A 13,593-nucleotide genomic window follows, 5' to 3' on the forward strand; every position below is an offset into this window, starting at 1 on the left:
TTCTGAGGGACTGGATTTGCATGCATTTGGAAAGGCAAGGACTGATTACAAGGAGTCAGCATGGTTTTGTGCATGAGAAGTACTGTCTTACTAACTTGATTGAGTTTTCTGAAGATTGACAAACAAGATTGATAAAGGCAGAGAGGTAGACATTGTTTATATGGACTTCAGCAAAATGTTTGACAAAGTGTGCATGGTAGAATGGTCAACAAGATTCGATCACATGGAATCTAGGGGGAGCTAGCCAATTGGATGCAAAATTGGCTTGAAGGTAGAAGACAGAGGGTGGTAGTAGAGGATTGTATTTTGGACTGGAGGCCTGTGACCAGCGGTGTACTGCAAGGATAGGTGCTGGGTGCTCTGCCTTTTGTCATTTATATAAATGATTTGGATGTGAACATAGGAGGTATGGTTAGTAAGTTTGCAGATGACACCAAAATTGGTGGTGTAGTGGACAGCGAAGAAGGATCAGAGGGGATGATGGGCTGAGGAGTGGCAGTGATGGAGATAAGACGTAACTTTTTCAGGCAGAGCATGGTGCGTGTATGGAACGAGCTGCCAAGGAGGTGGAGGAGGCAGGTACAATTACAACATTTAAAATATATCTGAATGGATAAATGAATAGGACGGGTTGAGCGAGATATGGGCCAAATGCTGGAAAACGGGACTAGATCAGTTTAGAATATCTGGTCGGCATGGATGATTTGGACTGAAGAGTCTGTTTCTGTGCTGTAGAGCTCTATTAATCTAGACCTGATGTCCTGGGCTAGCATTCCAGAATCCAGGTTAATGACCTGGAAATATGGATCTAAATCTCACCATGGCAGATGGTGAAATTTCAGTGAAAAACGTAGAATAGGAAGTTAATCTAATTGCAAGCTTGTCGATTGTTCACAGAATTGGCCTGATAGTAGGAGTCAGAGGATAGTGGTGGAGGGTTGCTTTTTGGGCTGTAAGCCTGTAATCAGTGGTGTTATGCAGGGATCAGCGCTGAATCCACAGTTGTTTGTCATTTATATAAACAATTTGGATGAGAATTTAGGAGGAATGTTTTGAAAGTTTGTGGATGACACCATAATTGGTGGTTTAGTCAACAGTAAAGGGGTATAACTAGGGTTACAAAGGGATCTTGATCAATTGGGCCAATGATCTGCAGAGTGGCAGATGGAGTTTAACTAGGATAAATGTGAGACATTGCATTTTGGTAAAATGAACAAGGGCAGGAATTATACAGTTAATGGTGGGGCCCTGGTAGTGTTATTGAACAGAGAGACCTAGGGGCTCAGGTACATAGTTCTTTGAATGTTTTGTCACAGACAGTCAGGGATGTGAAGAGAGATAATGGGAACTGCAGATGCTGGAGAATCCAAGATAATAAAGTGTGGAGCTGGATGAACACAGCAGGGCAAGCAGCATCTCAGGAGCACGAAAGCTGACGTTTCGGGCCTAGACCCTTCATCTCCCTCTGATGAAGGGTCTAGGCCCGAAACGTCAGCTTTTGTGCTCCTGAGATGCTGCTTGGCCTGCTGTGTTCATCCAGCTCCACACATTGTTATCAGGGATGTGAAGAAGGTGTTTAGTACGTTTACCTTCATTGTTCAGACCATTGAATATAGGAGTTGCGATGTCATGTTAGGTGTGTATAGGATGTTGGTGAGGCCACCTTTGGATTATTGTGTATTGTTCTGGTCACCCTACCATAGGAAGGATATTGCTAAAATGTAGAGCATTCAGAAAAGACTTATCAGGACGTTGCCAGGACAAGGCGCTATGATGTATAAGGTGAAGCTGGATAGGCTGGGACTTCTTTCACTAGAGTGGAGGAGGTTCAGAGTGACTATATTGAGGTTTATGAAATCGTGAGGGGCATGGATCAGGTGAATAGCAAATGTCTTTTCTCTTGGTGGGGGGGGGGGGGGGTGGTGTTCAAAACTAGGCACATATTTTTAAGGTGAGAGGAGAAAGATTTAAAAGGGTCCTGAAAATGAACTGCCAGTGGAAATGGTAGATGCGGGTACAGCACAACATTTACAAACCATTTGGACAAGTACATGAATTGGAAAGGTTTAGATGGATAGGGCCAAATGCAGACAAACGGGACTAGCTTAGCTTAGGAAACTCGGTTGGCATGGATGGGTTGGACCAAAGAGTCTGTTTCTGTGCTCTGTGACTTTGTGACTCTACTGTCAATTGTTTTTTAAAAAAATGCGGTTCACCAATGCCCTTTAAAGAACTAAATCTGTCCTTACCTGGTCTGGCCTACATGTCACTTCAGACCATAATAATGTAGTTGATTCTTTACTGCCCACTGGGCATTAAATGCTGCCCAAGACAGTGATGCCCAGATCCTGTGAATGAATTAAAAAAGCTAATGCCTGCACATGATATTAATCAATGTGTAATGTCAATTTGATCGCTGTACTCTATTCTGGAGCTGCACACTACAGTTTTCACCCTTTCTAAACCTCACACAGCTGATCACCATGGCATATAGGAAAGCCCACCAGCACTACTTAAAAGGAATTATCAACTATGTTCTGGCTGGATGCTATAGTTCCTCTTCAGGCTGTTGAGGCATTTCCATGAATTTTGATTGCTTTTCCATTCTTATTTAAAGTTTCAACAATGTACAAGCTAGTAGTGAAATATCTCTGGTGAGTTAAAAGCATGTGCACAAATCACTTGCTCACAGACATAGGTGACCCTGGTAGACTTTCCACTTTGCATTGAAAGTTACTGCAGTTCAGCATTAATCCTTGATTTAGTCTACATGGGCCAAATTTGTACAACCCTGAGCCACAGCTGGGGTCACCAGGGAACTCATCAGTAAATTGTAGATGAGCTGCCTGTGGCTCTTTGTCCATTATCATTATTAGAAGCAAATTATGGATGAGGTATCATCAGTATTTCATAAATCACCATTCCTGGTGCGGGACAGTGTGGAAATCTACTCAAATTTTTTTAAAAAGTGAAAATTCAAGTTCTTTACATCAATGCTTGTACAATCAATGCATTGCACCTGATTAGCGAGTGCTTAATGTTGACTGTATAAGATATTCCTCACCTTAACACGCATGAACATTCAATTAAAAAAAAGATTTTAGGTGAATACTTATATATGTGAGATGATGGGCTAGTGGTATTATTGCTGGACTGTTAATCTAGAGACTCAGGCAATGCTCTGGGGATCTGGGTTTGAATCCTGCCTTGGCAGATGGTGGAATTTGAATTCAATAATAATTTAGAACTAAGTCTAATGATGTCAGTGAATCCATTATCAATTGTTGGAAAAACCCAGCTCCACACCCACAGTAATGGGGTGGGCCATAACCACCCCTCTGGGCAATTAGCGATGGGCAATAAATGCTGGCCTGGCCAGTGATGGCCTCATCCCATGAATGAATAAAAAAAAGGAAGAACAGTGGGGGGGGGGGGGGCGTGGTGTCCTGGTCAATATTTATTCCTTAAAGATCACACAATATATGACGGTGGCGATGAAGTTGCTGGTTGTGTAATTAGCTGTGCGTTTCTTACGTGCTGATAACAAGGGCAATTCAGAAGTAGTTCATAGGCTGTACGGTAAAACGCGTTGAGATGTCGCAGTACTAAAGGGTGCTACATAAATGCAAGCCTGCATGTTTTTGACCAAAGTGAGATTCCACCCTCAACAGCCGTGATAGATATTTGGAACAGTTCCAAATACTTAGAAGTCACAGTTATGTTTACTGTTCTTTCAAGAAGGTATTATAAGCATTTTTAATAGAAGTTCCTCATTAATGAACCAAAGCAGTTAATGCCGGATTTGCAGAGGCTCTTACCAGTCACTGCGTGAGGGATAGCAGTAATGACAAGCTTTTGGTATTTCATCTTGATGCCTACGTCAGGGTCTTGCATTGCTACGATCACTTTCTCCATCTACAAGGTAATAGCAAACAAACAGTCAAGTAGAGGCAAAGTCTAATACATATTCCGCTGGTGCAAATGTTGCAGTCTAACAAATGGTTTTCTAAGCGCAGGTGGTTCTCTGCTCCAAGTTAACAACAGCTTCACAGAGTGAATTCTACAGGCACTGCCGTCCGCGTCCAACTCGTTTATAGACGGATTTAGTTGTGGGTGCGCATCTAACCTCCAATTTTAAACTGTCATTTCTGTTTCATTCAGTGTATCGCTTAAATTATGTCTGACTGCTACATTAGACCGACTCTTTTTCTACTTACTTTATTGTAGTTCCCTTAAAAATAAGAATGCTGTTCACGTTGTGGCGTCTTTTAATTCTCCAACTGAAACTAGAATTTCTCAACATATCAAAAGATTACAGACTACACTCTTTGCACTGCTCGGAACGTACACGTAATGTTATTTAAGTCCATAATAGCTTGTAGAGCAAGCCCTTACCTTAGCCAGGCATGCCATCTGTATTTTAGTTGTAAGTTCGACTGGTGTGTATTGTCATTGGTGGGAGCGGGATGGGCTCAGCAGTGTTCCGCTCCACAGCGGCTCCCTCAGATTCTCCTGGGATATTCTGGCGCCTCCTACCGAAGTGTTGGGCAGCTGGCAGCCCCGCCTCTATCCCTAAGCCAGAAATACCAGGGTTACTCATGTCTTACTGACAATTAGTGCAGCCCTTATCAAGTCTTCCTGAATACTGCACGGTGCTTCATGTTTCGCTTATTTGTTATTGAAAGCAAATATTTTCAGAAAAGTTTTTGCTTCAGTTTTTTTTTCGAGGATCACACCTGCAAATAGTAAAGTGGACGATAGGGGGCTTGTATAGTTTTGGAATCTTGGCTCACCACGAGAAATGAGGTGAGCTATGAAAAGCCCTTCCACTGCAGAAAGGGAAATTACACACAAAATGACCCAAACTTCACCTTTGGCCTGTGTGTAGAACTTGTGGAAGCGAGTGAACTGGATGTTATGTATCTTACTCAACTTGATTTTATTTCATTCAGCAATACAGTTAGAGTAGTTAACTGGACCCTCCAGTACCTCAGAATTCTCTGTCACGTGCGTGGATCCCCTCACTTTGCCCCACAATGGACAATGACTGAGTAGCACAACCTCGAATTTCCTCACTTATAGATATTAACCACCTATTGCCTGTTTACAACACCACCTCATAACCAAGCTTTAGGGTACTTTACCTCACATTTCCTTTGGTTAAGCTTCTTTTCTCTCTCCTACACCCTGTTCTTGGGAGGATTTTGTACATTTGTGTTGAAGAAACATTGCAATTATTGACAGAAGAATGAACAAGGGCACATGCTCCCACAGTAGTTATAACTTATTGAAAATGACCAGGTGGGTTGAGAAAACAGCTAATAAAGCATACGGAATCTTGGGGCATTATAAATTAGGGCATAGAGCACAAACATGAGAAATTTACAATAAACCAGCTTAAAACACTGGTTCAGCCTCAACTAGAGAATTGTGGACGCCATACTTGAGGTATCAGAGAAGGTGCATGAAAGACTCAGAAGAATGGCTCTCGAGATGAGAGGTTTTAGTTCCACTGATAGACTGAAGAAACTGAGGCTATTTTCTTTGCAGATCAAAACATAAGAGCAAATCCAATAGAGATGTTCAAAATCATGAAGAGTATGGGCACAGTAATTGGGAGAAGCTTCCCGTTTGCAGAACCATCAAGAATGAGGAGATACCAATCTAAGGTTTTATTGGCAAAACAGGGAACTGCAACAGGAAGAAAATCATTTTATGTAGCAAGTAGTTAGAATTTGAAATGCACTGACTTGGATGATGATGGATACAGATTTAATCAAGGTTTTCTAAAGGGAATTGGTAGTTATTTAAAGAGGAAAAAATATGCAGGACTCGGGGAATTAGGCAGGTGAGCAGAATAAGTGAGATGCATCTACAGAGGGCTTGCAAAGATACAACCAGCCCCAGATGGACTCTTTCCAAGTTGTAAACATTCTATGAATAAGATCAATAACATACAAACAAGGAATGGAATGAGTGAATGGATGGGGCTAGAGGTGAGACAACTATCACCAATATAGTAATTCAGGGTGCAAGAGAGTTTCTAGAGGAGCGGATTTCATGGAAAGTTACTAGCTATTGAGAACATAAGAAATAGAAGCAGAGGTAGGTTATTCAGCCCTTCAAGCCTGTCCCACTGACTTACGTGATCATGATTGATCTGCCTGAGACTTCAATTCCTTTTTCATAGCCGCTTTTCATGGTCCTCAATTGTCCAATATTTCAAAATCTATCTATGCCCTCTTTGAATACTTTCAATGATTTAGCCTCCACAGCACTCTGGAGTAGTGAATTTCAGACATCGACAGCCCCCTGAAGGAGGGTCCTTTGCATCTCAGTTTTATGTTAGTGCTGCCTAAGTCGGTAACTGTGTCTCCTAGTTTCAGATTCCCACACCAGTGGAAACATCTTCTCAATAACCTCACCTGTCAGGAGGCTCAGAATCTTGTATGTTTCCAAAAGATAATCTCTCACTATCTAAATTATAACGAATAAAGGCTTCAGCTGTTTAGCCATTTTTGATAAGTCATTCCTTTGTCCCAGGAACCAGCCAAGTGAATTTCTTTTGAACTATCTCTACTGCCAGTCTACCATTTCTTAAATGTGGAAACCAAAACTGTAAACAACATGCAAAATGCACCTTCACCAACACCTTGTACAACTATAAAAAGTCTTCCCACTTTTTAATCACCAATCCCTTAGTAATAAAAGTCAAAATTCCATAACCACCTTAATTATTTGCTGCACCTGTATGATAATTTTTGTTTGGTAGTGTAGAAGAGCACCGAAATACCTCTGGGCTGCACTTTTTTTGAAGTCTCTTTCCATTTAAATATTGATTTGCCTTTTTATTCTCCTTATCCAAATGCATGACTTCACACTTTCCTACATTAGACCCCTTCTGTCATGTTTTTGTCCACTCACTCTATTCCAGATTCCTGTGTGCTCATTGCACATGCCTTTACCCCTACTTTTGTATCATCAGTCAATTTGGATACATTGCATTCTGCATCTTCATCTAAGTCATTGAGCCTTTTCGAAATGCTCTATTACTTCTTCCTTAATAATGGGCCCCAACATTTCCCAGCAACTGATGTTTGAAAAATTGGCCTATAGCTTCTTATTTTCTGTGTCCCTCCCCTCTCGAACTGGGTTGCTACTTCAGTGATTTTCAAATCTGCTGGAACCATCTGGAACATTTTGGAATATTTTGACTAATGAATCTACCATCACTGCTGCCACTTCCTTTAAAAGCCTTGGATGCCAGAATTCAGGTCCTAGTGATTTGTCTGCCCTCAGTCGCATTAGCTAGTAACTTACTTTGTCCCTCATCGTAGAGACTTGTTACAAGGTCTTACTTTCCATTAGCACCTTGCTTATCACAGAAACATAGAAAATAGGAGCAATAGTAGACCATTTGACCCTTTGAGCCTGCTCTCCTATTCATTAGGATCATGATGATCATCCAACTAAATAGCCTGTACTTGCTGTTCCCTGTATCCTTTGATTCCTTTAGCCCTAAAGGCTGAAGAATAACATGGACAGAGCATTCCCTAAATGGAGAAGTACAATACAATTGATCGGCATAAAGGGATCCAGGTGTTCTAGTGCATGAGTCTCAATGCCACAACAAGCACTTAAGAAGGCAACTGGAATGGTAACATACGCGAAGGATTGAATGTAAAAGTACGAATGTGATACTTAAGTTATATAGGGATTTGTTGAGACAGTGTCTTGTATACTGTGAGCAGTTTTGGTCTCCTTATTTAAGGAGCGATGTGAATGTATTGGAGATAGTTTGAAGGAGGTTTACTGGATTGAGAGGATTGTCCAATGAAGAAAGGTTGAAAAGTGGTGAGGGGATTGGGTGGGGGCCTTATTTTCACTGGAGCTTAGAAAACTGAGTGGTGACTTGATGAAGTTTTAAAGGTCCTGAATGGTTTTGACAAGGAGCTATGAAAAGGAACTTCCCCTTATGAATGAGTCCAGAACTAGAGGGCACTGCTTTAATATTACATGCCACCCTTTCTGACAGTGATGAAGGGAAATTTTTTTCTCCAAGACGGAGAATTTATATCTTAATACAAATTATTTAATTTGTAACAAGATAAAATTAAGATTTATCTGATGACAAAATCAGAGATCAATTATAATTACTAGGTTTATTAAATAGAGATTTAGTGATATCTTGTGAAACAGACTTTACCAGTTGTATTTGTTGTCAATTCTAATGTCATCATTATATCTGAAAAGTCATAGAGCCATAGAGTCATATTGCATGGAAGCCAACCCTTTGGTCCAACCAATCAATGGCGAACATAATCCCAAACTAAACTAGCCTACTCCTGGCCTATATCCCTCCAAACCTTCCCTACTCATGTACTTACCGAAGTGCCTAAGTTGTAACTGTGCTCACATCCACCACTTCCTCAGGAAGTTCATTCTACACATGAACCACCCTCTGTGTTAAAAAATTGTCCCTCATGTCTTTTTTAAATCTCTCTCCTCTCACCTTAAAAATATACTGTCTAGTCTCAATCCCCCATCTGAGGGAAAAGACACCTACAATTAGCCTCTATGTATATACCCCGCATGATTTTATAAACCTCTATAAAGTCACCTCTTAACCTCTGATGCTCCCGTGAAAAACTACCAGCCTTTCTTTGCAACGCAAACCTTTCGTACCCAGCAACATCCTGACAAATCTCTTCTGTACCTTCTCTAGCTTTATAACATCTTTCCTGTGCAGTGTTTCACAGAGGTGAACTAATCATGTGCTGTGTGTTTGGAAGTTTCGAAAGTGGAAGTCCCCATAGCCCGAGAGGCTGCTCTCCTGTTAGAGACAGAGAACTGACGGTGAATTTAATTTGAGGGTCACCATGCCTCATTTATGGATCAAGGTTGAGAAGGCGGTGCCTCCATGGTGACAGCAGCTAGTACAGCAATTGAATCCCCACGTTTGGCGCTACTCTGTGACACAAAATACCACCCAGACTACCAACACATGAACCCACTGAGAATGTCAGTGAGGTAAATCTATATTCAGTGGAAGTCAAGAACTGATGAGACATGTTTGCCAATATAATGCATGGCTCGGGGATTTTGCTTTCAAAAAAGCCATTAAGTTACATTACTTCAAAACAAATAAGCCGAATACAGGACAGTACTTACTTTTTGATTGCACTTTCATTTGCTATAATACATGAGGAATTTGTATAACCAGCACTAAAGGTAGCAGATATTTGTGAATAAATTGTACACAGTACTAAACAAGTGTCTTTGATCTTTTACAGGACAAAACGTTGTGCTGGGAACAGACACTGACCACTGTACTGGCTGCACTGCCACAGTAAATTCATCAATTAATTGAAAGAAAACACTGCAGATGCTGTAAATCTGAAACAAAAACTCAGAGAATGTTGGAGAAAGTCAGCAGTTCTGGCAGTATATATGGAGAGAAACAGAGTTAAGGTTTCAAGTCTGGTATGGCTGTCTTTCAAAACATGCCAGACTCAAAATTTTACCTCCATTTCTTTCAACAAATGCTGAATTTCTCTCACAATCTCTGTGTTCATTTAATCAATTAATTACATTAATAATTTCTTCTAATTGTACATGCTTCCAGAGCTTCCTGGAGGCTCGAAAAATGACATAGGGAATTTTGCGTGGCAGGACACTAATAATTGCATTATAAAATTTGCAAATTTTTGAAAGCTTTAAATAGCTGACTAATGCAATTGAACTAGAAAGTAATTTGTTAACTGATTTAAGTGGTTTACTGACTCAAGCAGGATTAATACTGATGAAAGCAGCAATGTTGTCTGCATTCTTCGCATCTGCAGTAAATTAAAATAGATTGCGCTTTGTATCAACTTTCTGTAAGGAAAAGGCTTGAATTCTTCCTGATATACCTGTCAGAACTCAGTACTAATTGGCAAACATATTGTCCCTGTTGCCCTGATTCTTGTTTGCTAATTCTGGAACTGATTTGCAACCATATATATGTACATATAAACCAATAACTGAACACGTGACCTTCACGCAAGTGAGGTATTATCCCTGAGGAGTGGATGATTCTTTGGCAGATTTTCTGTGTTTATCTCTAACTCTTATGCAGTTTTAGAGCATTACAACATTCAGGCCTGAAGCAAGCCAGCATGCCTGTTCTCTTGCGTAAGTGGCTGCTGTGTATTTTATAAACATTCCCATCAGTGTAAAGTCAACTGTTGAATTTATTTCAAAGTTATTTCATATAGAGTTCTATAAAATCATGAGAGGCATGGATAGGGTGAAAAGTCAAGGCCTTTTCCCTGGAGTGGGGAAGAGTTCAAAACTAGAGGGCATCGATTTAAGGTGAGAGGGGAAAGATTTAACAGAGACCTAAGGGGCAACTTTTTCGCACAGACGGTAGTGCATGTGTGGAATGAGTTCCCAGTGGAAATGGTAGAGGCAAGTACAATTACAACATTTAAAAAGCATCTGGGTGGATGTATGAATAGGAAGGGTTAAGAGGGATATAGACAAATCCTGGCAAATAGGACTAGATTAGTTTAGGATAACTGGTCAGCATAGACAAGTTGATCTGATGGGTCTGTTTCCATGCTGTACAACTGTCTGACTCTATGATCCTTAGTATGACTGGAAGGAAGCTTATGGGTTGATGGACAGGATTGGTGGTAGCCGTATTTCAGGGGTGCCATAAAAGGCTTTAAAGAAGGATTCAATTGCTGTGACTCTATTGTTGGGAGATACAGGCACAGGAAGTAGTTAGGAAAACAATTAAGATATCATTGTTCATTGTGAGAGAAATTTTAATATAAATGTATGGAGGTTATGCTTCAGCCTTTGAGTGCATTGGTCAAACCATATCAGGAGCACTGTGTACAGTATTGGTCTCATTAAGAAACACATAATGTTTCTGATAAACCAATGTTCGACTGTGTTAACAAAGTGTGGGGCTGGATGAACACAACAGGCCAAGCAGCATCTTAGGAGCACAAAAGCTGACGTTTCGGGCCTAGACCCTTCATCTGATGAAGGGTCTAGGCCCAAAACATCAGGTTTTGTGCTTCTAAGATGCTGCTTGGCCTGCTGTGTTCATCCAACTCCACACTTTGTTATCTTGGATTCTCCAGCATCTGCAGTTCCCATTGTTTTTGACTGTGTTAATCGAGTTTTACCAGGTAATTATAAATTATTTGATCAATGGGTCTTTCGGCAAACTGTGTTGTTTGACAAACTGCATTGTTTATTTAAAAATACATTTTAAAACAGCGAAGAATTTCACAGATTGGTGGCAAATTTAGGAAATGAAGAAATTTGCGGGAGAAAATCTTTATAAAAAGAATGGTGCAAATTTATGTGAAATTGTCAATTATGACCAAAGCACAAACTTTATCCCTGGAGAGTCTTTAAAGGCACAACCAAACAGTGTATTAAAAAGAAACAGTATTTTTATCCAGTACACTTGAAAAAATTATATAAATGTGATTGTTATTGAAATCCTTACTACTCTGATGCTGTAACAGTAATCTACCAATACTTTGGTTGATTATAATGACTGCACCTTGTGGATTGAGGTGATGTTCCAACAAGTTCCCTCTACTCTAGGGAATATTCTCAGCTGAGCTGGGATTTGTTTCTGAAGATCTAGGTACTGTTGTAAAACATTGGGAGACAGGCAAAAGTGCAAGATGGGTAACAAAATAGCAGTTGGGAGTGGCAGAGATTACAGGATCTCTGGAGGCAGGTCCCAAGATAGATGAAACTGAAATGATACCTGTTGAGGAAAACAACATCCTTCAGTATATATTGTAAGTATTTGCATTTCCAGTTGAACAGGCGAAATAGGTAAAGGCTAGATCAACAGAGATGCAAGGACAGATGTTTAAAAGGATATTTCAGCATAGACAGAGGATATTTCAGAGTACTCAGAATACATTCCAAGAAAGAAAAATACCAAGGAGAGAACCCACTGCCCATGGTTAAGTATAAAACTTTACATAGAATACCAAAGTTAAATAAAAAGCCCATAATCGCGTAGAGTTGGGTGACAAATCAGAAGATCGAACATAATATATTGAAAAATGTCAAAACTGATAAAAAGATGAATGAGGAGAGAATATTTAGAGTAAAAGAGAAAGCTGGTGAGAAACAAATAGTAAGAGTTTGCACAGATAATTTTTAAGAGATTTATAGTGATGTTGGTCCTATGGAAAGTGAGTCTAGGGAATTAAAGGAAAATAAGGAGATGACAAATGAATTGAACTGGCATCATTCTTCACCATGGAAGATACAAATAAAAGAAATCATGAAAATTGCAATCACTAGGAAAGTGTAATTGAGCAAATTGTTGGAGCTGAAGCTGATAAGTGGTTGTACCTAATGGACTTCATTCTAGGGCTTAAAAGAAGTTGTTTTTAATTTTCCAAAAATTCTGATACTCGGAAAAAGTTACATTACAAGGAAAATAGTGATGTAACTCCTTTAATCAAAAAGGGAGGGATACAAAGCAGAAAACTACACACCATTAGTTTACTGTCGATCATATGAAAAATGATAAAAGCTATTATTAAAGATGCTATAAAAGGTCCCTTAGAAAAGTTTAAGTCAGTCAGGCAGAGTAAGAATGGATTCCTGATAGCGAAATCAGAGGAAAGGCAGTGCTTAGTGATAATGTCACTGGATTAGTAATCCAGAACCCAGGCTATTATTCTAGGATATGGGTTCATGAAGCAGAAATCATGCCTCACAGGCTTCACTACAGTTTTTTGAAAAGGTAACAAACAGGATAGATAAAGTAGAATCAGTAGATGGGATATAGTCCATGATGTTGGAGTAGTACATTAACATGGATAGAGAATTGGCTGTTAGAAGTCAGAGAGTTGGCTAAATGGATACTTTCATGTTGGAAATTTATAACTAGTGAAATGGCAGAGGGATCAGTTCTGGGACCACAATATTTGCAATGTTTTGAGAAGATTTGTAGCTCAGGTTGAGGTTCTGGATGTGAGTTTGCTTGCTGAGCTGGAAGGTTAGTTTTCAGACGTTGCGTCACCAGTCTAGGTAACATCATCAGTGAAGCATTGGTGTTATGTCCCGCTTTCTATTTATGTGTTTGGCTTCAACGAGCCACCACACACTGCAGCACAGAGGAACTACGAAGAGCAGAAGAAAATCACCTATACAGCATATTCAAAAAGAACAGGTACCCAATGAACACAGTCCGCCGAGTTCTCGGCAACAAACCCAAACAAACAGACAAAACGTGCCCAGAAACCATAACCACTCTCCCCTACATCAAAGACATTTCGGAAATGACTGCCAGACTACTCAGACCTCTTGGCATCGTGGCAGCCCAAAAACCCATCAACACACTAAAACAGCAGCTAATGAACTTTAAAGACCCTATACAGACAAACAGCAAAACGACCGTCATCCAGAAAATACCTTGCAAGAACTGTGACAAACACTACATTGGACAAACAGGCAGAAAGCTAGCCACCAGGATACATGAACATCAACTAGCCACAAAAAGACATGACCCACTATCACGAGTATCCTTACATACAGATGAGGAAGGACACCACTTTG

At 40.1% G+C, this 13,593-nt stretch overlaps 1 protein-coding gene across 5 annotated transcripts in view; it reads right to left on the minus strand.

Annotated features, from left to right (window-relative positions):
• Positions 1-4,506, minus strand: part of rgs11 (regulator of G protein signaling 11) — a 131,563-nt gene extending 127,057 nt beyond the window's left edge. For 4 of the 5 annotated variants that reach the window (XM_048551669.2, XM_048551665.2, XM_048551667.2 and 1 more), the window contains exons 1-2: positions 4,396-4,506; positions 3,819-3,915 (exon numbers count right to left, since the gene is read on the minus strand). In XM_048551669.2, coding sequence (XP_048407626.1) covers positions 3,819-3,915; positions 4,396-4,413 — 115 coding nt within the window. In that variant the 5' untranslated portion in view covers positions 4,414-4,506. Of the gene's footprint in view, positions 1-3,818; positions 3,916-4,217; positions 4,266-4,395 lie in introns of those variants that run through there. The other variant, XM_048551666.2, reaches the window with a different exon arrangement.
• Between the last annotated feature and the right edge of the window lie 9,087 nt (positions 4,507-13,593).

The sequence above is a fragment of the Stegostoma tigrinum genome, chromosome 23, assembly GCF_030684315.1.
Source record: "Stegostoma tigrinum isolate sSteTig4 chromosome 23, sSteTig4.hap1, whole genome shotgun sequence".
NCBI lineage: Eukaryota > Metazoa > Chordata > Chondrichthyes > Orectolobiformes > Stegostomatidae > Stegostoma > Stegostoma tigrinum.